The sequence below is a fragment of the Cavia porcellus genome, unplaced genomic scaffold (assembly GCF_034190915.1).
Source record: "Cavia porcellus strain 051 isolate PalLab524CR breed Dunkin Hartley unplaced genomic scaffold, mCavPor4.1 scaffold_5, whole genome shotgun sequence".
Taxonomy (NCBI): domain Eukaryota; kingdom Metazoa; phylum Chordata; class Mammalia; order Rodentia; family Caviidae; genus Cavia; species Cavia porcellus.
In genome coordinates, this window is record NW_026947488.1 from 20549421 (window position 1) to 20572725 (window position 23305).

The 23305-nt window shown below is 37.9% G+C and overlaps 1 protein-coding gene across 1 annotated transcript in view; it reads right to left on the minus strand.

Moving 5' to 3' along the window:
• The window catches only part of Top1 (DNA topoisomerase I), an 86096-nt gene extending 64441 nt beyond the window's left edge, over positions 1-21655 (minus strand). Inside the window, exons 1-2 of the mRNA XM_003467756.5 lie at positions 21391-21655; positions 21076-21100 (exon numbers count right to left, since the gene is read on the minus strand). Coding sequence (XP_003467804.2) covers positions 21076-21100; positions 21391-21423 — 58 coding nt within the window. The 5' untranslated portion in view covers positions 21424-21655. The remainder of the gene's footprint in view (positions 1-21075; positions 21101-21390) is intronic.
• Positions 21656-23305: the final 1650 nt, after the last annotated feature.

The following is a 23305-nucleotide window of genomic DNA, read 5'->3' on the forward strand; positions in this document are numbered from 1 at the left end:
TACACAAGGACTTGATGGTTACTGTGGGAAAGATACTTTTACTCAACTAGATTCAAGAATATATTTCAAGGACCAATTTAATTTATAATCAAATATATTCTTTAAACCCAAGCACTTGCTAAAGAAGACTCATCATCAGACAAGGACTCTGCCCTCAAGAAATTTAAAATCCAGTAAGGTAATCAAGACATAAAACTAATCAGCCACTGTCCAAACCACATAACAGAAAGGGCACTAATACAGTTGCCAGCAACATATTAGGGTACATTTTGTTAAAATGTCTCACCGAACTTGTTTTGTTTTGTTGAGATAGGGTCTTGCTCTGTAATTCAGGCTGGCCTTGAACTCACAAAGTAGCAAAAGCTGGCCTGGAACTTGGAGCAAATCTTTCCTGCCTCAGCCTCCCAAGTGCTAGATTATAGGTGTGTGTCACTATTTCTGGCTTTTACGTCTCACTTAATTTTCTTACCACACTTGCAAAAGTGAAATATTCTCATTTCAAAGTTAGTAACAACTATCCATTACTAACTGTGTATTCTGCATAAGATAGTACTGTGCTACATATAACACTTCTAACTCTTCCAACTTTGGGTGATATGTATTTTATCCAGTCTAAAGAACACTTTACTTAACATCGTTGAAAGTAGGGTACGCCTAGTTGACACAATATAGAGAGTGAATTGGGCTATATCTAACAAAACTGACTTACATGCACTCTCCCTGTTTTGACCCAGCAATCCTACATCAGGGAATTTAGCCTCAAGATATACCACCCTCCAGGGTGTATATAGAGGAGTGAGTGGACGATGACATAGTCGGCAGGAAGTACTTGAGAAAACAAGTAACAGGGAAAAAAGAAGTCAGAAGTCAGAATCCCAGATTAAGAGAATAGCAAACTGACTAAGGAAAAATGTTTTTAAGGAGAATACTGGGCCAAGGATTCAGCTCAGTGGCACAAGTGCTTGCCTGGTAAGCAATGAGGTTGTAAGTTTGATTCCCTGTACCAAAGAGAGAGAGAGACAGAGAGAGAGAGAATATTGTAAAGAATTGTAACAGAATTTCTCTATTCTCAATTTTGAGAAATTGTAAATAAGCATTACTTGTAAAATAGCAAGGAAATGTATGCTAATCTATATACACATGAAAGCAGGCAGAGAAAGCTCAGTCAGCACAGAAGAATCCTTTTAAAATCTTAGATTTGCTGAAATGGATTACAATTCCTACCCTCAAAATCTCAAACTAGTGAAAGTATCATACTTTCTATTGCATAACAATGCTCATTTAGAAACTACAAATTTCTTGTAAAGTTAATAGACATCTTTCCAATTGTCTACACATGAAACATGTATCATTAGGATTACTTAATTTGCCAGCATAAAGGGGCCAGAGTAAAATACTGAATCAAGGCTGTAACTGCCTTCCCTTTGCTTCCAAAGTGTGAAACAGCCTGGTTACACACAAACATACACATAAAGGTAAAATAAATACCCTGGATGAAGGAGAGCCAATAGGGAGCCAACAACAGTTTCTTCAAAGAGACAGTTTGAGCTCAGCCTTACTGAAAGGTAAGAGAGTCTGAAAGGCACAGGAAGCCAAAAAGCATTGCTGGCAGATAAAAATACTACATACTAATGTAAGAAACATTAGTAACAAAAGCCATTATTATCATTGCTGAAAAATTCTTTTTCTTTTGATTGAGCAAAATTAAGAACATATACTTCCTGCCAGCTGGGAAAAGGTGTAATAGATTCTTCTCAAGAACATGCTAAAAAGTAAAAGAAAATTCAACGCATAAGGGTTTGACCTCAAACACTACAATAATGGATAAATGAAATTCATAAGTTATATTTATCCAAGACCATGAGTCCCAAAATTAGTTTCATAAATGATAAATTACAGATGTGCTCCTACTTCTGGCAGTTCTAGAGGACTAACCCTCTACTTAGGTAAAAGAAAAGGCAGAAGAAAACATAGTATCTAGGATTAAGACTTGTCAAGTAAGTCCAGCAAAGTTTGATCCAATTGCTTAAAAATCCTTCAAAACTGACCAAATCCCAGGATACCAATGAAGGTGTAAGTTTGGAAACCAAGTGTTAGGTTAGCCTCAAGTGGCCAAATTAGTGTCAAATCAGGCAAAAGATGAAGAATTCATTCTCCACAAGGAAACCAGACAACAAGAAAGCCAAGTCCATAAAATACTTTGTTAAACATGTTGATAAGATAAAGCCAAGTGCAGACTGAGGCAGGAGAACCACTTGAGCTCAAGAATTCAAGACCAACCTAGGCAACACCCAGATTGGACCACTGCCAGCTAAACATTAACAGAGTAGCACATAATAGAATGGATCTCTACAAGAAGCAGGTTGGCTCAAAAGTGAAAACAATCTAATACAAATCCTTACTCTGTTACTTACAGGATGACATTGGGTAAAACACACTTAACTAGTCAATCTATAAGAAAGCAGCATAAATCAAATATTGAGTGTTTCAAATTTCGGCTTATCATTTATTTAGTATCTTTGACCCTGACAAATAAATTGAATAGGCCAGGGCTGAGAAAACTTAAGCAATCTTAATATTTTTATTCTGAAAATTAATCTTTATGTAGCTATAATACAATTCCTGGCTAATTTCCAAGAAATTACAAATATATTAATAACTGTCAATGAGATAGTCATTATTTAACCCTTTTCATGGTTAGTTTACAAAGGACTGAACTGAGTTTACCCAATCATGTAGAGTTAACATTCTCCCCATAACTTTATCCTGCCTAAGTATGAACAAAAGACTTCAATTTTCTTTCCTGTACTCAGATCCAGGAAAGAAAACACTTATATAAAAAAAAAAAGAAGAAGTAAAACCTTGGCCCGCTCTAACAACTCTATATTCAGAAGCCTAAAGAATTTAATTATTTTAAGGCATGCACTGATGATACCAGTCGACATCCCCATGAGGAAACACATGCATTAATTAAGCTGCAATTAGTAGGGGACTGATAGTGTTGCCAATCCTTTTCTACCTAGGGTCCCTAACATAATCAATGCTCAATTCAAGCATAAATACCTATACTTTCTTAAAGAAAAAGACTGGGTATGTGATTCCACAGTGCTATAGCACTTGCTTAGCATGCCCTAGGTAGAGCCCTAGCATGAAAGAGATAGAGACATACACACATGGGGAAATGGAGGTTGGTTAACAAAATACAGGCACAGGGCTAGAGAATCAAGTCAGAATACAATAAACTCCTTCAAATGTAGCAATCAAATCAAGTACACAAGTGATGGAGGTGGCAAGTAAGAGTTGCACAATCAAAAACTGCATGAAGACACACAACTAGTTCATTAAAAGTAGATGTTAGAACAATTCTAGTAAACACAATGCAGAGATTAAATTTCTGGGGGTTTGGTTTTGTTTTGTTTTGTTTAGACAGGGTCTCATTAAACTCTTAAATTACCCAGGTTGGGCTCAAACTTGAGATTCTCCGGCCCCATCCTCCCAGATGCTAAGATTATAGGCACCATGCATAGCTTAAAAAGTAAAATTTTCAGAGATATTTATCATCTCATTATAAAAAATCTTTTGGGACAAATCCTTATTATCTTTTCCTTCATTTCTATTTTTAAATCCATAGATACTACATCCCCAAAGTTGGTTTAAGTAAAATCAGCATTTCTGCTTAACACTACTACACTGTTTTTGTTTTTGTTTTTGAGTCCTAGGAATTGAAGCCACAGGGCCTCTGCAATGAGCTGGCATCTCTAGTCCTATTTTGAGAAAGTATCTCAATAAGTTGCTCATGCTGAGCTCAAACTTGCAATCTTTTTGCCTCAGCACCCCAGAGTGTACCACAACACTGGCTCCCAGTATGCTGTAATACTTTAAAAGAACTGTTTTTGTCTATGACAGATAACAAGCTGGCCTAGAGTGATAAAGACTGACATCCGGGAGTGTGGTCAGTATCAGGGGTATGTGAATCTTGCCGGGAACTTAAGGCTAAACAAGCTAAAAGCAGTCAGGAAGGCTGAAAGTTTGTTATCATTAAAAGGAATGAAAAGGGAAAATTTTATACCATTCCTTCTTTTGGAACACAACTAACATTCACACTTTACAAATGTTGGTTCAGTTTCAAACCAGAAAACCCAGTCTGTGATCCATCTCAATAGTGGCTGATTTCAACTGAGCCCTAAAGAGTATTTATCATTATTTTGCAGCAATTCTCAATGAGAACATTTCCAAAATTCCAAGATATAGTTAACAATCTTTCAAAATAAGGAAAACATAGGCAGTTTCTGGTGAAAACTCAAAGGGCTGTGGGACTCAAAAGTAAAAAGAAAAATACTAGAATGATTCCCTTTTAAAGAAACCCTTTAATTCGAAAGTAGAAAATATTAGTAACATTTCCAACTTTTAAAGTTCAAATTACCATTTGTTCTCCTCAAATGTGCTCTGCATTATAAACAAGGCTTTTTGTCACAAAGAAATTTGTTCATTATTAAAACTAATAGGGTTTCTTCTTAGGGATTTGATACTGTAGTCTCAAGCAAACGAAACAAAAGACATCTTTAGCTGGGAAGGTGGCAGACCAGTATAAATCCTTCTTAGAGAAGCTGTGCTTCACAATACTCACTTGTTGAAATGTTTATTAAATGGTAACTCTATGTCAGACATTGTTCCAGGTGTGGGAATACAATTAGAAACAAAATCAGTCCCTGCCCCCCAAGAAGTTTCACAATAAACATACTATCCAACAAAACCTTTCCAACAGCAGCAGCTGTTAAATGAGTAACTGAGAAAAGAGAATGAGTCTCCAAAAAAACCCACTTTCCTTGGACTTGCCCCTATGAAATTCCAAAATCACACTCTGACATTGCAGCTGGAAAAGACCTTCAGAAGAAGTTAAGAAACCAGAAAGAGGAAGAGGAGGAGGAGGAGAAGGGAAGCACCAGCAGCAAACTAAGTTACCAATTATTTTGCAAGTGACTGCACCTTTCTCCTCAATATCCAATACTTGGGAAAATCTCATTAGAAACTTAGAAGTACACTGCAATAAAAGACCCAGCATTTTAAACTTTAAAAAAGAAAAAAAATCAGCTCTGAAGCACAGCTTCAGATTTTTAAAACCTGCCACTATATTTTCCAAAGTGCTTACATGTTCAGAAGAAATGCCACAAATGACTTAAAAAACACTTAAGAACCTACTAGGTTTTCGAACGTAACAAGCTGTTTGAGATTAGTGGTCAACTACTAACCAAAGGGCCTTGCCATAGAAAAGGCACCCCATCCCTGAAGACATCTACTCACCTACCTGGCTTTAGACATCACCAGAAAGGGAGAGGGGGCTTAAAAATGGACCGAGGGTGTTCTCTCTTCCAATCCACTTCCACATTTAAATCAGACTCTCTTCATGGTCTTCTAATTATTCAATTACTTTAATCTGTCTCTTCACAGGCCTTTCCTGTTTATGCACTTTTAACTATTTTACAACCCTTTTTCCTATCCAACTTCTTCCATTAAGCCCTTAGATTTCAAGTTCATCTTCCTTTCTTCATCTGGTTCTCAACTCCAGTTACCAACAATTATATTTAAAAACAAAAAAATAATTCAGGTTTAAGTCATGAATCCACCAAACTATCTTTCAAAGAAATACGTTACCTTGTTAACAAAAATTTTCTAAGCTGGAGACTATAAACACAATTAGAACCAGAAAAGACTGTTTAATGCTATACTATGCCACAACTGTAATGACGGATTTTTAAAGTTAACTCAGCCTTCTAACAGTCAGAAGACAGATTCTTGGAGAAACTCAGGAGTCTAATTACTGCAATGTCCTGACAGGTCTTGGGTAACTTATTTCTTGGTTTTGAGTCTCAGTTTTCTAATATGTAAAAAAACCTCTACTGATCCCTAAGTTTCTATTCTATTCATAAAAGTTCTACCAACTTTATAAATTGTTTTGGTCCAAACCGGTGAGGGTAAAAAGAAAAACTGCAAACGCTCGAGAACAGCAGTTCTCAAGCATTTTGGTGTGTGAGTCCTATAGTCTAGACCTATCCCCTGACATAGGTATTTTAACACAAGTTCTTCCCAGGTGGCTATACTCCAAATTGTCCAGAATCAATAAAAAACAAAAACAAAACCATCCTGCATTATTTCTTGGTTTCCAAGTCCTCTGACTAATAATAGCAAATGTCAGCTACCCTCAAAAGTAGACAGATTACTGATTTTATTTTCAGTTTCCACTTGGATAGAGGACCTTTTTCCTTTAAAAGGCAGGTAATAAGATGCTGAGTCATACTTGTTGCTATAAAAAAAAAAAAGCAGTTGATACTATTGAGTATCAGTTTTACATCTAAGTGAAAAGGGTTTGTTCTCACTTCCTACTCTTCCAACTCTAACCTGAGAGGAAGACCCCACCTAAGGGGTGACACAGCTACCTTAATTTAAATGAAGAGTAGGACAGTCAAACTTTTTTTCTGGACATCAGTAGGCCAAATCAAGCTTAGAGAAAGACAGTTATCATCTTGCTAGTGAGACTGTTCAGAAAATACAGTACATGGAAAAATGATGGATTAAAATTTGAAGCTAAAACTCTTGACACATGGTTTATACAAAGTCCTTTGATAAAGACAGGCAGGCTATAAATTAACAACATAGGAGCCAGGTACACAGTTCAGAGCATAAGCACCTTCCCGCCAAGTGCAAGGCCCTGAGTTCATTTCCTGATACCAAAAGAAATCCAAAAACACATGACAGAATCCTGTGAGCTTCACCTGATATACACAAACATACTCAAGTCAGGTGAGCAAACTATTCTATAAATGGCCAGGTAGTAGTAAATAGTTAAGGACTATGCCTATTTAATTTCCATTGCAAATACTCAAATCTGCCTCTGTAGAACAAAAGCAGCCAGCCCTATACTTTATGTAGATAAATAAGCATGACAACATTCCAGTAAAACTTTATGAACAGATTTTTAAAATTTAAATGACTTTCCTGTGTCACTGAAATAACCTGTCTCTTCTAACTATTAAAAGTCTTAATTCATGGACTATAAAAAAAAGCAGGCAAAGTCTACAGAGCACTGTATTAATTATAGCTACCAACTTTCCCCAATGCCTCCTACAGTGAAGTATCATTCTCAAGGTCAGTGTATAAAGAGGGACCACACCCACATCATTTACCTAAACTGTTAACTTCTAAATTTTCTTCTAAAGGATAACCATGCTACGTCTACTCCCCATCTTTTCTAATCACGTTGTGTAGTTAAGGTTTCAGGCCTGCCAGAAGTTTGCTGGAATAGTGGGGACGTCTGAAAGCAAGTTGCTTCTACACAAAGGCTCTGAAGAATCAAATTAGTGAGCACCTACACATACAACATTTCAACTTAATTCTATTTCAGTAGTAGAGCAGACAAATCCCATTTTTAAACTTCTGAAATACACCATTAAAGGTGAGATGTTTTAATACTGTCTCCATATACTTTTCCTAAACCATGTTTTCATGAGGATATTCCTGTATTGAGAAGGCTACTCCTGTTCCAAGATGTAGAACTCAAAGGAAAAAGAGACCTGTCTAACCTGAAAATATACCTTCTGAGACCAACTCAACTAGGGCAGGCCCATTCCTGCAGGCTTGTCCTCCCTCTGCTTCTACTGAATCCTTAATGACTGGGAAGTAGTGAGAGTAACTGAAAACTTATCTGAGCAACATAGGCAACCCCAGCTCTGCCTAAACTCCTTTGTCTCCACTGATCATGGGCTTCAAAATACTCCCCAGCCCACATCACTAGCCATAAAGATGTCCAGTGAGTTTACGCATTACTTCATTTATGCATAAACTTTATACATTTAATCTTCTTTAGTGTATGCACTGACTTTTGTTTAGACTTGCAGTGATGGTGAACCTTTTAGAGCTTTCAATGATAACGAACAACTGGCTGCAGCATGCATGTAAAAGGTTTACTACCACTGGTCCAGAGTATTACTACTAGTAGACTGTGCTTGAAATTAATCAGGCCATTATGTGGGTGACTAGCTGGAGAAGGAGACTCCAGAAGTCACCTCTTCTACTGAACTAATGTACATTATTTAGGAATGTATGAAGCCTTTCTAGTGCTAATCACATAACTGGCTCTTTAAAGATTTTTATGCTCCAAGGTCCCTCCCCGCATTATGGATTACTTCAACATTGTAACTTCAAGGAAGCACCAATTACACTATACTATTAAACTACCTAAGTCATAAACCCTAGCTATGGCACTTGTGAAAAAGCAAGAAACACTGCCTACAAGTCTGGATTGCTACAAAACTAGCTTTAGGCTTTACATGACTTGCTCAAGGACACTTGCTCAACTAACAGGAGTTGACTCAAGTCTAACTCCAAAGTCTATCTTCAGTTTTCTCCTTAAAATGTGAGGCTCAACAGATGAATTTCAAGGCTTGCTCTATTTCATTTGTTCTGAAACTTTAGCCTGCATCAGATCACCTGGCAGACTCCATAAAATCCAGATGACTGCTCTCCCACTCAGAATTTAAGTGTGGTTAGATGTGAGTGATGCCCAAGAATTTGTAACAAGTTGTCACACAATGTTATCGCTGCTAAACAAAAATCATTTTGTTGTGAACCACTGCCCTATTCATATCCTTCCATTTCAATCAGTTCTATTGGTAAGTGAAGAGCCAAGTAATTCAAAGGTAGTGACCTCCATAGACTAGATTATTATTAATATACTCAATTATCAAATATTATCAATTATACTAATACCTTCTTTTAAAGGTCTGTCTTACACCTATCCTAGAAATATTAGTACAAAGATGACCTCTTATTCTTTGAGCTCCACTTAGTCTCCCTCTCCAAAGATAAGACATCAGAATTAGATGGCTTGTTAAAACATGGAAGTAGGAGAAAAGATTTGGATTCTGATGAGACATAGCAAAACATCTGCAAGACAATTATCTGCTATTTAAGTAAATGTTCCCTGAAAGCCAAAAGATACCTACTTAGAGTGGAGTAAGCATCAAATTATTAGCATGAGGCATGATCAAAATTTATGATGTAGCCGGGCGTGATGGCTCACTCCTGTAATCCCAGCACTTGGGAGGCTGAGGCAGGAGGATTGTTGCAAGTTCGAGACCAGCCTGGGCTACAAAGTGAGCTCAAGGCCAGCCTGAACTGCATAGCGAGACCTCGTCTCAAAAGACAAAAAAAAAAAAAAAAAAAAAAAAAAAAAAAAGTTTGATTTTTTAAAATTACAATAAAAGACATTGCCATTACTGCTCAAATTACTTCCTCTCATTTCAAACATGCATCTCACTGTTTTCAACATTTGTTGTAGCAGTTCTGGAAGTCCTCTTTCACATTGTTACCAGGACTGATCAAAAATACAGTGAATGCTGGGTGCTAAATGGCTAGAGAAGGGCAGGCTCATGAAAACCTTAGGGTTTCTCCTCACTTTAAGCATCAGATCTGCCCCTATGCAACTTCTGGCTCTTCCCCCAAAGTCACAAATGACTAAGAAAAGTAAACATTTTGAATGGATTTGGGACAGGAGTTATAACTGCACAACTAAGGACATTCATGAAAGAGGACTGGTTTAAAGGGGAAAAAATGATGGAATAAGTGTGTCTGAAGGGTAGTATTTGGAGTGGAATTAATAGCAATGTGTCTTTCGCTGAAATTAAAAAAAATTAACATTCACTATATCTTTCTATCATTCTTCATGTATTGAAAAATGACGTTCTGCTACAATGTTCTGATCCCTTTAACATGTTCAGAGAAATCAGTTTCTCCCAGCTGGTTCATAGGTCACCAATATAATCAGAATCTTTTGGGATTCTTGGAGATACATTAAAAATGTTGATTTTCCACAGCCTCCACTTACAGAACCAACTTCTTTGGTTAAGACTACGAATATACATTGTTACTAGTGAGCCAGGAGTGCAAGGGGGTTCCCATTTCAAAATTTGAAAATTTGTCGAAAGCATCTGTATTGACCATATAGACAATGTAACAATACTTTTACCCATTTCAAAACACAAACTCCTACAAACTAGAATGAAAACTTGAAAAGGGTAACCAAGGCTGCTGCAAGTCAGAAAAGTGATTGCTTCTGGCTTGGGATTAAGTAGTGATTGCAGCATTTTCTAGAAAAGGTTCAGTGGTCCCTCTGTTCACAAACTTAATTCTTTCCACAATTCTGGTGGCAAACCAAACTGGATGAAAACTGAATTAAATTCAATGGTTAGGTTCAACGTTGACCTTATAGGGAAATTTGATTTGGTTCTCATCTAAATTGGTAAAGAATTAAGTTTGTAAATTGAGGCTCCACTGTATCTCTGATTGTGCTCAATACTGAAACTGACAGAGATAACTTTCAAGGAGTTCATGATATTTAGCATTTTCCTAAAAACAGGTAGTAAAATGGAGAAGTATTCAGTGTTACCTATTTAAATTTTACCAAATTCTACATTCTACAATAAAAGAAACATTTGAACAGGTATAATATTGTCTTAACAGCTGAAGAAGAGCTCTATTTCTGGAAAACAGGGTTGCTACACACAGAAGGCCTATCCTAATAAAAAAAAATCCAATTTTTCAATAAATGTATATACTTGTAGGGGAGGCACATTCAAGTTGGGTACCTGGCCTTGGAGAACTTTTGGTTTGGAAATCAGTGTAACAAATCAATTGACTACAAAGATTAATCAATTTATGTTCCTTCTCTGCCCTCTTGTTTCCATTCCTAGTTACATGGAAGCACGAAAATTAAGAAGCAGATCTTGAGGTACGTCAATTCCCTGAGAAGCTCTTGTTTCTTTATTGCTGATATTAAACATCAAGAACTACTGACACTAATTGCATTCACTCCTCAAAAATGCACTATTTTAAGAATATAGCACAATAAGTAACATTCAGTCTCACTAATTTTGCTAATACTCAGATCACTGTTGGTAGATTTGGTACAATAGTTCCTCCTTAGCCCTCTTAGCCTCCAAGATGCTGAGAACAGAAGTCAATACATACTGTCTTTTTCCTGCTTACCCATGCTCACAATAAAGTTTAACTTACAAATTAGGCAGTGATTAACAGTAATTTATAATAAAATAAAAGTATACCAATATACCATAGTAAGTTATTTGAAACATAAATTGCCAGACATGGTGCACATCTATAATCCTAGCTGCTCAAGAGGCCAAGGCACAAGGATCACAAATTTGAGGTCAACCTGAGTAACTTAGCTAGTCCTTATCTTAAGAAAAAAAAAAGAAAACTAAAAATAACCAAAATTTTTTATTTCTGGAATTTCTCATATACTATTTTCCAACTGCAACTGACTATGAATAAATAAAACCACAGAAATCAAAACAATGCATAAAAGGGGACTGTCATATTACTTACATTCTCTGTACCTTCTGAAGAATTTAGTAACTTTCGTGTCACATCAAAATACTTCATGGGTAAAAATGAGTTTGAACTGTTTCTTAACTTAATTTTCTAGTACTGTGTAGTGGGTCTAATTATTAAGATTTTGATTCCTTAAACTTGTAAAAATGGTAATTTTAAATTATTAGAGGTAATTCAGTTCAAGGTTTTCTAAATAACTGATTAAGCTAAATTAAGCTTTTCTAAATAACTGATTACCTGTTCACACAAGAGTCTTTTTCAGAAAGCAAGCATTTATTATCACTCTGACAATCTCCTGTTCAGAGAAACTTGAAAACTTATCTTCTAAAATTCATGTAAGAGATGTCTGATACAAAAAAAGATGAGAAATAAACCCACAGAACTTAAAACTGGAAGAATCTAGTAAGCATGTAAGTATACTAAAATCTCATTTTCTATTACAGTACACAGAGTATAGACATCTTAGGAAAGGTGAAGCTCCTAGGTTTCCAAATTCCTTAAAGTGAACAAAACTTACGGGAATAAATGGAGATCTCATTCTCTTGCACTGATATCATAATATTAACTGCTAAAAGTACCTCCAGTTCCCATTCACCCTGGCACCACAGAAGTCTTTGTACTGTATGAAGCCGAAAGAAAAATATCAATGAAGGAAATAAGTGCACATAACTACAACTTCCTAACTTCAAGTTATTTTTTCTGAGTCATATGAGATTGTCTGGTTCATCTGTGTTAATTAGATTCAGATATTCACTTTTTGAAGGTTTTGAAGGTTCACAGCAACTTAAAATTTCCACTGATAAATTAGACATAAAATATTTAGCTTCTTAAGTAGACTTTTAACTGCACCATCCCAACTGCAAAGGGGAGAACATTATTCACCAAAAATTCCTAACCTGTAATTTAAGGTGTGAGAAACAAATGGCTTGTAAACAACAGGCACTGGCCACTGGCTGAATGAAGCTGCCCAAAGTAAAGGCAACTGAGTACTGCCAAGTCAGCCAGTCTTAAGATTCACAGTAACTACCATTTGCAAGAGCCCCTAGTGAGTCCTCCGGTGAGGGTTAAAAACAAAAAACAAAAAACAAAAAACAAAAAAACCTCATGATCTATACCCAACTTTACAAAAGTCAAAGATGTTATCTTTGTACAAAAGAGTAATGTATCTGTATCTGGATATTATATTTTTTAAAAGATTGACAAGGAAGTAAAATTTTGTTCAAAGCTTCACCTTTCATAAAGAAATATTTACATGTTCTTTATTCTTCAATCTTAATAGGTAAGCATTATACATACCTACTTTACAGATGAAGAACTAAGAATTTAATATTAACTGTTTCAAACGTCTAGTTAATAAGGAAAGCTCAGGAACTCAAGTTTGATTTCCTTGATTGCAAGTCTTATTATCATGTATATATACATTACGTGGGTAGATATATGGGTTAGTCACATTGTACATTATGGAAAAATGCTAAGAAAAAGAAGTCTAAGCTTTCAAGACTTTTAAATTCAACTCTATTGTGGACATTCACTCTCCTTATGTTAAGGCATCAAAGCTATACAGCAGTAAATTTTAATCTGCCCAGTTTTTTCCCATAAATTTTAAGAACCATATTTCCTTAAGATGTTTAATCTTTTGAATACTATCGCTGAAAACTCTATCTCACCAATAAAATCTAGTTATAAAAAAGAAAACTCTGGGGCTGGGGATTTAGCTCAGCGGCATAAGCGCCTGCCTTGCAAGCAGGCAGTCGTGAGTTCGATCCCTGGTACCGATAAAAATGAAAAAGACCAAAAAAAAGAGAAAACTCTTTATCCTATCTGTATTTACAATTATTTTATCTGACCTATCTTTAATTGAATATTAATTTAAGTCCGCTCCCATCATGATGTTTCTGTGATAATATCCTTGATCAATGTTTTCAGATTTCTATTAAGATTCATTAGGCTTAATCTAATGGATATCAGTGAATATCTCCCTAAATTACTTTGGTTTATTTCCTTTAAGGGGCACTTCTAAAATAACAAGTTCAAAGCTAGACTTATGAGCCATTACTGAAATTTCTGCTATGTAAATTTTTTAGTGTCTTCCAAACGGATATACTCATGTACAATTATTAACATGAGATGTCCTACTAAATTTTTCTATATGAGCTTTATTATCTAAGATATTCTTATTCCCAAGAATTAGCTACTTCACAGGAAGTTAAGTTGGTCACTTTAAACAACAATTTGAATAAAATTAAGGCAATTGGCAGGTCCTCTGACTATTTCAGCTTACAATTGTTTTAGGAAAGTAAAATATGGGACCTTTGAAGAAACATGCTGACAAGATATGTTGAATTTTGTGGTTAAAAAAAAAACCATATCAATTGGAATTTCACTTATTACTTGCATCTAAAACATAAGGCTCTGGATATCATTAATAGAAAAATCCATAATTAGTAACATCAATAGCCTTCATTTTTGAGCCAATCTTTATTGCTCAAAAAATTCTCGTGACAATGACCAGCTTGCCTTAAACTCATTCTTAGAAAAGGACTCCAATATGTGCTTGGCTTTTTACTTAGCCCAACCTTGATACGTAGATGCAATTTACTTAGTAGTGACTACCTTACAACTGGGAGAGATCAGCGCAGAACATTCAGTTCAGTGGGTAAAGAGTCAACCAACTCTAGTTACATGCTACAATTTACTGCATAAACATCAGGAAAATTTAAATGTTCACAAGAAATACCAGTGAAGAAGAAATTTATCAACATTATTACTTATATTTAACATTCAAAATAAAGATCTGTTTTAGAATAGAAGCTGTCTGACCAAAGTTTAAATTTTACAATGTGGACAGGCAGCATTTTCACATACTTAATTCTCAATAGCTTGTAAAAACATCATTTTTTATTAAGAAACAAGGTTCAGGGAACAGGCCAAATTTCAGACTTATCAGGATTACTCTAGATAAAGTAAAATAAAATACTTACACAGACTTTTCTGAATTCTACTCCCAATTTATGTGCAGCTGCTCAAGAGCATTATCTCTTCACACCCTCCTTCTTGACTACCACCTTCAATATCAATCTGGTCCCAGCCTTAATCACCAAAGAATCTCTTAGAGACCTAAAATTCCAAGTGAAAGGAGTCCTGACTATCTCTACCAGCAGGTAAGTAAAGGCAGGTTGTGACATCTGTTACTAGAAACTTCACAGTTATAGCCTGATTGTTATTTTTGAAATCTATACCAGAAGCAGTATGCAACCAAAATGGAAAGATTTTTTTTTTTTTTTTGCTGGTCCCTGGTTCTCCCATAAGCCTATGCAATCTCTCATAGGCCTAGCTCTATGCAGATTTTAATAAAAATATGGTGTCTAGTAAGCTATCAAAATTAGTTTCCTTCCTCCCAGTTTTACTGCTGAGCAAGAGCTCAGAGAGCTGACTATAAAGAAAAGGGTCATTATAAAGGAATTGGGTAAATTAGGGGGATTTAGACAAGGAGATCCAAAAATGACAGTTATTTATACCTGTTAGACTGATCTCCTACCTAATCAGTAACATGTCTATAAGCTTTAAAAATCTGGACTTTTATATATGGCAGCAAGATTAAAATCTGGACTAAGTGGCAAGAAGGCACATTTTTCTGATGTAGCACTAACCTTCAATAGTCAAAGGTATCTTTGCTAGGCTATGCTAAGTGAAATAATACAAAATATGCTGGAACCAATGATTGGCTGGGTTTTGTTCTAAAAATATAAGAAAATGACAAAATACCCAAGGACTGTTAAATTTATTCCCCAAAACAACATTTTACCTACATAAAAAAGACAGGCACCTGAAGTCCTGATAATGCTGACGGCTTTAACGACTTTCTCTTGATTTTACCTAGATGTATCTAAATCAGGCAAGGTGGCAGACAACTACTCTTGAGGTCCAGGTCAGCCTGTACTACAGTGAGTTTGAAGCTACCCTGAACTACTCCTGTCTCAAGAGGGCAAAAAAAGGCAACTAATGAGCTGAGCTACTTGACTGCTTAAATTCACAGAAACAAAAATATTAATTTTAAAGGCTCAGAGTGGAAGTAGTATCCCCATACAGATGTTTCAGCTACCCCAAATTTGAAGAGGGTGGAAAACAAATGTACACAGAAATATTTACTTGTGTCACAAAACTTCTTCAGTACAATATATAAAAGTGAAGTTGGCAGGGAGATACAAAATGGACCTAAAAACTCAAGACAAAAAATAAAAACCTACCAAAAAAGAAATTACAAATTTACTACCTCTTGGAATTTCTTCTTTTACTAAAATTTAGAGGCATAAGTGACAAACACAAAATTTTTCTATGGGTAATCTAGGTTAATGATGTTACAATCTATACAATCCTGATACATCAGATGTATCAACAATGTCACTTGTCTTCTAGTTAGAACGTATTCAGGGACCTTCTTAAACATACAGACTATAAATCATGTTCAAAATACCTATTTGCTTTTAAATCATTTCAGCAAACTGCTGCATTTCCTATAACAAAATATTATTAATACTGTAGCTAAACTGGGCATGGTGACACACACCTAGTTAATCCTAGGTTAGACTGAAGGCAGGAGGCTCACCAAGATTTGGAGGGTACAAACCGAGTTCAAAGACAGTTTGAACTACACAGTGAGATTCTGTCTCAAAAACACAAAGTGAAACAAAATAAACTAAAAAAACAAACAAAAAACCTGTCAATATCTATTGGATATTCTGCTAAAAGCTTTTTCCCACATCAGGCCTTGGTGCCATCCTCCACCCTTCTTCACACTCTTCCACCAGGTCCAGGCCCTATGCTATCAACACAGCACACACTGCAGCCATCTAGATAAACAAAGTGGGCTGGGAAAGTGAAGACTGACAAAATGCAAATTAATTCCAAGCTGTCGTCCTCTATTTCAGATTTCCTACTTCAGCTTGGATCCTCGAGTTTGTAAGACATGGAAATACAGAAAAAAATCTCATTTCCAGCTATTACTACTTAAAGTTAACGTTAATGCTCTCTTTACACACAATACTTCATTTACTTTTTTTTTTTTTGTCTTTTTGAGACAGGGTCTTGCTATGCAGTTCAGGCTGGCCTTGAGCTCACTGGTCTCTAACTCGAAACAACCCTCTTGCCTCAGCCTCACAAGTGCTGAGATTACAGGCGTGAGCCACCATGCCCGGCTTATACTTCATTTACTGTTTAAGGGCTTGTCCAGAATTTCTCCCACCCTAAACTCTTCACCTTAAAAACTGGAATTCTCAACTGCTGCCCAAACACCCTTGTTATACAAAGTTAACAGTTTCACAATCCATATTTTACAGTTTTCTCAAGAGAATTTTTTTAACCTCAGGGTCCTACGTAAAATACATTTATAAACATTTCCATGGCCTCATTCAGAGCAATTACATTTAAATCCAATTTTTCCAAGTGATCCTAGAAATTTATTATGAATTTTAGATAGGAAGGATACAATCCCTCACAGAACACACTTTTTAGGAAAACCTCATGTTCGAAGAAAATGAGTTTTATTTGGCACCGGGACTACAAAAGAAGACCTGTAATATACACAGGCCCAATGTGTAACATATACATTATGCCCAATATGAAACAACACAATTTCAGTAGTCTGAAGTCTTCTAAGAGACTTCAAAAAAAAAAAAAAAAAAAAAAAAAAAAAGCAAAATCATTTCCCATACCATAAGCAGAGAAAATCATTACTGTAATTTATAATATAAATTTTTCTAAAATATTTATAGACTCAAAAGGCAGATCTTTTTTTTACAGTTCCTCACACCACATACATACAAAACATTTACAATTTATTTTTGTAATATAAGCTTTAAGGCACATAAGTTAAGGATCCCTGGCTCTCAGGAATAGGTATTAATTTACTGTATCCCTGAAAATATTAATGAACTGCTCTCAAATTCTCCATTTTTATGTGACAGAAGGTTAAAAAGTCCAACTCACCCTTCCCCCCTAAAATGCCTCCCCACTTTTCGAGCTATTGGTTAAAATGAGATTTAGGAACTGGCCCTGGGTTCCTATTTTTCATTTTTATCTACAAAAAGTAGGAGTTGGCGGCAGTTAGCAACATAATCCAATTTTTACTTTTTAAACCATAAATTCTGACTTCTCTAAAAGTAACACTTGGATTTTTTTATTAGGAATGCTCAATCCTAAATTTTGTTGTAAGACCTGATATACTGCAGGATTCCACCAGTTTACTATTGCTAAAAAGGCACCTCAAGGAACCTCACTTATGAGGAAAGACACACTGCAGCCTAATGTTTAAGCATATATAGATTGAACTTGAAAATGTTCCAGATACCAGTTAGAGATGCATCAGTTTCCATTTTCAAAAAATGTGATCACAATTTTCAGGACAACCTCATCAGCCTTCCCACCACCTATCCCAATTCAACAGCACAAAAATACAACTAATATATCAGTTAATATCAGAAACAATTCATATTTAATGCCCCTCATTGTTTGATTCCATTAAACTATCTAGAATCAATATATGATGTCAAATGATGCCAGGTTAGAGTCAAAGTATCTTAAATTGCTAAAGGGTAAGAGGAAGAACTCAACTCCTGAAAGGCAAAAGTTTTGTTCTTGAAACAGAAAAAGAATCACAAACACCCTAACCTGATGTTATCATTATCAATTCTAAAGACAGCTAGGTCTATACAGCACTATAATAATGACTCATCTCCCATATTAGTTAATGCTACCAACACTTACATAGGAAGTCTTTCACTTAGCAAAAAAGGTAATGATTTCTACTCCTGAAACTCCTAGCTCATTGTCAATACTGAAATACAAATGCATTTCACAAATAACATTTTCCCAAAATTTGAGTATGGCCCAGAATGTTCTAAATTCCATACAAACAGCTACAATTTTAAATATTACAAAGAATGAGTCTCAAAAGTAAAAAAAAAAAAAAAATCTTTTACATCTTAAGAGATGAGGGCAAGAAAAATGAGGATGTATGATCTTAATAGATGAACTTAATCAGTCTGCAAGATGGGTCATGCCCACGTAAAATCATGCTTAAACACAAACCTTGGAATGGATCTTAATACCAAGATCAATAATGATAAGCCTCAGTATAAATACTGTTTATTTTTTAAAAACTGTTTCATAGTATCGTAAGTCACTAGTTAACAGTATATAATTGACAGAGCAAATACACAGTTACTAATGCATGTTCTAGATAGTATTCACAAAAATAAATTACTTCAGTGTCAAACCCTTTTGGTGGTAGTAAGACTAGAGTGTTTATCTCTGTAAGCGGATTTAGAATTAAAAAAATGACAAAGCAGTAAATTCTTCCCTCTCTTTTTCAACTCTGTAACAGAGATGTCTAGCTTTTAATTTCTTATACTAACAGCATTCCTACAGCAGAATAGCTAAACTCTGGGTAGTGCTTTGGAGTACACAAGTCATTGCCCTTGGGCAAATAAATGTATCAAAGCCTCAGTTTCCTGATCTATAAATGGGGGATAATAGTCCCTAACTCCTTCCAAGAATTAAATTAAATGAGATAACCAAACAAACAGCTGAGATTCACACTAGGCTGTCAGTAAATATTCAATAACTATTAGATATTGCTAGAAAATGTGAATAGGGTACCATCTAAAAGTTAACACAGGCGGTTTCAATCTCTAATCATGACAGTAAAGATCTAACTCACTTACCCAGCCCAAAGTCATTCATATATTTAATAGTACCTTTATATAATTTAGGTGAAAACTATGGAATTAAGTTCCTTATAAGGAGAACCGACTAAATCTGTTACACTAACATACCTGACCCAGTCTAAAAGAAAAATTTTTTTCTAAGATACTATCTTCCTTCTGAGATCAAAAAGATGTCTTACAACCTCAACAGCATTACTCTTTTGTCCCATATCCCTGAAGAAACATATCCACACTCAGTGACTTTCTAAACTGCAAGGATTCATCTTCCTCTTAAAAGCCTGATACTTTGGCTAAATATAATTAACAATTCAATCCCTGACAATTCTCGGCACCTAGTCTTACACAATATCCTGTTCAAGAGTCACCTGAGAAATTTCCCCAGGCCTAGACAACACTAAGTTCCCTATGCTCCCAAAGCATTTTGGATACACATAGGCTGCAGCACCAACCTTATAATTAACCATGGTGCCTCCCCCATGGGCTAAACTAAGAGTAAGAGTGGTGGGGTGGTTGAAAGTTCAGCTCTAGTACTCTATCTAGCACAGTGTTTTGCCCCTTTTGGATGCTCAAGAAATGCTATTTTAATCAGAGCCTCTCATACATCAGTACCATCTCTTGCTAGATACCCCACTTCAGAGTCTCAACATAATGCTGCTCTCAGTAAAGGAGACTAACATGAGGGACAGCTGATTACAACATCAGAAAACTACTCATCAGCTTCCCCCATTGGAGAGGTTCCCGGAACCCAAACTCAAGTGAGGATTATGTGCCATTAGAATCAGTGGGAATTCCCAACACACTACACCTTCTCATTCAATGAGTTTGAAAGCCTGCAAAAGTTAAGTTTTTGTTGTGGACCCTTCCCTAGGCAAGTGAAGTGGAAAGAATAAGTGTCCTAGTTTGGCTAAAAAGGTTCAAAAATAAAAAGATGTGGGAAAAACAGGATTCCTAAAGAACAGTAGCCTCTTAAAAGAATGAACAGGAAGCAGGATTGGTCTGTTCACTCTTTGTTTCCAACAGATAAAATCTTTTCTTTCCTACCTACAACTTGAAAGAAAAGGCCAACACACCAGATCCAGATGAGATGCTCAACAACCGGGTCTTCTGACAAGTACCCTAAGTTTTCTCTCTAAAGATCGTCTTAGGGACCTCAACAACAATCAAAAGCTCTAGCCACTAATACTTTAATGTACAAAAAGTCAATATGCCCAAGTCCAACATTCACACTAGGTGACACCAAGTACTTTACAAACTTTCTGAATGGAGATACTTTTGCAAATCACACAAACCAAAATATAAAGAACTCCACAAAGAATGGTTTTAGTTTTAGAGTCATCATTCACATAAGCATCTTGTCCCCCTCCAAGCAAATCAACAGTTGCCTAAGGGAATCTTTTCATTTTAGAAGCCGAAAAGGAAACAAACATGAAGCAGAAAGCGTATAACCTCCAAAATGAGTTGTATTTATAAAAAATGATAATAATTCAGTCTCCCAGCCTTCCCTCTCTGCTGAGGTCTGTGATTTATATAGCTTTGATCTGCAGAAAGCTCCTTCTGGGCAGCTCAAGAAAGGAGCCGAGGGAGGGAGAGAAAGACACAGGCACAGAAAGGAGAGGAGAGAGAAAAAGAAAATGGCGCAGAGACTAAGTCCCGACCGTCGACAAGGCGACTTTCCCGGGAGGAATCCCGGCCAGGAAAGGACGCCTGAGACCCGGCGACGGGCAAGGCGGGATCTCCGTTGCCCCCTCTTGGGGGGTCCGTGATCTGGGGGAGCTAGGACCCCTGTAAAGGGGGTCTAGAGGCGGCCCGATGGGAACAATGGGGCCGGTGAGCGAGGAGCTGGGACTTAGTCTCTGGGACGCCATGTCTGTCCTCTGCCCGGCTCCGGCCCGGCGCGGGGGAGGCGGCCGGGAACCGGGACTCAGGGCGGGGAGGGGGGCACACTCACCATTCAATCGGAAATCCGCTTCGATCTGGAGAGAGAAAAAAGGAGGGAAGATGAAACAACAGGCACACGAAACCCCCGGGCAGCGAACGAGAACGCGCGGTCAGCGGCCGGGCCCACCTCGCACCCTGGGGATGAGGGGGGTCCTCGAACGGCCTCCTAGGGCAGGACCCACCCCCAACTCTTAACTTGGCGGTTCCCCCCGGGCCTTGAGAGCCGACCACGTCCGACGGGTGGCCCCTGCTCAGGGACTCGGGCCTGTCAAAGTGGCCAGGCTGGGGCCGGGGTCTTGGGAGGGCCAGGGTCGGTAGGCCATACCTGGGAATCGTTGTGGAGATGGTCCCCACTCATATCGACCGGAGCTGCAAACGCGACGGGCGCGGCGGACTGCGAGACGGTGCAGGCGAGACGCGGATAGTCGGGTCGGCCCGGGAGGTCGGGCTGACGGGGCTCCCGGAAGCTCGCGGAGGCGCAGGTAAGCGGCGACAACGGGTCCGAGATGCTCCGAACGGCTGTGGCGGCGACGGCAGCGGCGACGCTGACAGACTGCCGGGCGGGCGACAAGAACAGACCCCAGCAGTTGTGTAACAGCCTAAGTTCGCATTTCGGCTCACTGCGCCTGCGCGGCCGCTTTTAAATGGAACGTCGGCGACGTCAGTGCTCGCGGAAAGAGGCTGAGGGTTGCGGCCCGCCCCTTTGAAGCTCAGAAGACGGACCCGGCTTGGCATCGCAAGCCCCGCCCCCGACTCGCGCGCGCCGCTGTGATTTGCATAAGGAGCAGACTCCTCCCCTGGCCGCCCACCCAAGCAACCTCCAGTTCCTCTCCGGGATTTTTCTCTGAACCCTGAAGCCCAGCGCTAGGCTATGCGCAGGCGCCAACGGGACGCCGCCTCCGGACCGGGGCTGGCGGCGCGGCCACGTGGTGGGCCTTTAAAGGCCGCGGCGGGACTCAGCCTGGCCTGGTTGATGCGGTGTGCTGCTTCCCGGTCCCTTTTTAGCTGGGAGACTCGAGACTGCAGATAACCTTGGGAGCGGAACCCCTCAGCTGTCCCAGCGTCCCGCATCGGCTAACGCGGCCGGGAGCGGGGCCTGGTTTGCCAGAAGGAGCCTCCCCCCACCCTTCTGGATTATTTCACACCAACTTCTTTTTAAAGATAAGTTATTTTTTTCAGTCACCCGTGTCTGTATCCAGCTGTATAAGCAGAGCTCTGTGTCACAGGGTCATTATTTCATGCATTCTCATTAAACAAAAATATTTAGTAAAGACCTAGTATGAATCGGGAATTGTGCTGTGGAAAGGAATGAGGCAAGAATCAAAGGGAGTTTGTACCTTTAAGGAAACATGGCCTGGCTCTATATCTATTTCAACATGTGTAAGAAAAGAAAAAAATAGCTAGTGTATCAAATCCATGATTACAACTGTTTAGGTGGAGGGGGGAAGTTGGATGATTGATTTAAACAAAAATATCCAGAAATAGCAAAGAGGAGAAACAAAAGACAAACTCAAAGGCAAATAAGTGAAGTTTGGGAAACTACTTTTATGTCAAGACTGCTCACTCAAGGGCTAGTTTGGGGGCTGGGAATTTAACTCAGTGGCGTAACTGCCTGCCTGGCAAGTCCCAGGTTGTATGTTTGATCACTAGTATAAAAAAAAAAAAGTTTTTTCCAGAAGACTTCTGAAAGTCTTTAATATGCTAGCACCTATATGACTTTTTAAAGATGGATATGGTGTGTAGTATTTCAAAAACATCAATAAGCCCAGAAACCCTTTGTTTTAGTCTACCTCTTGAGATTTTGGGTCTTCAAAGTGACTGGACTCAGCACAGCAAATCTAGGTGGTAGCCCTAGATTTACCCAGTATATGTTTGCCTCGAACTCTCCTGGACTTGTATCTTACCAGTCTGGTTCAACTCTTTGTTTCCCAGAATGAACACCTAGAGTTGCCTAAAAACTTGCTTTTCAGGAACCTTTCACCAAAATTTGCTAGGCTGTGGAGGAGTAATGAATGCAAATATACAGATATACAGCCATTCTGACCAGGACCCCTTGGCCTAAACTAAATCACTCAGATTAAACTTCTTAAAGACTTCAGAACTGAGAAAAGTCCTCAGCCTGTAGCTCCACAGTAGAGCACTTGCTTAAGCATGCATGTGGCCCTGGGTTTAATCCACAGCAATACACACACAGACTCTCTTCTTGGTAATGGATCTATAATATGTAAATTAGGGAGCTG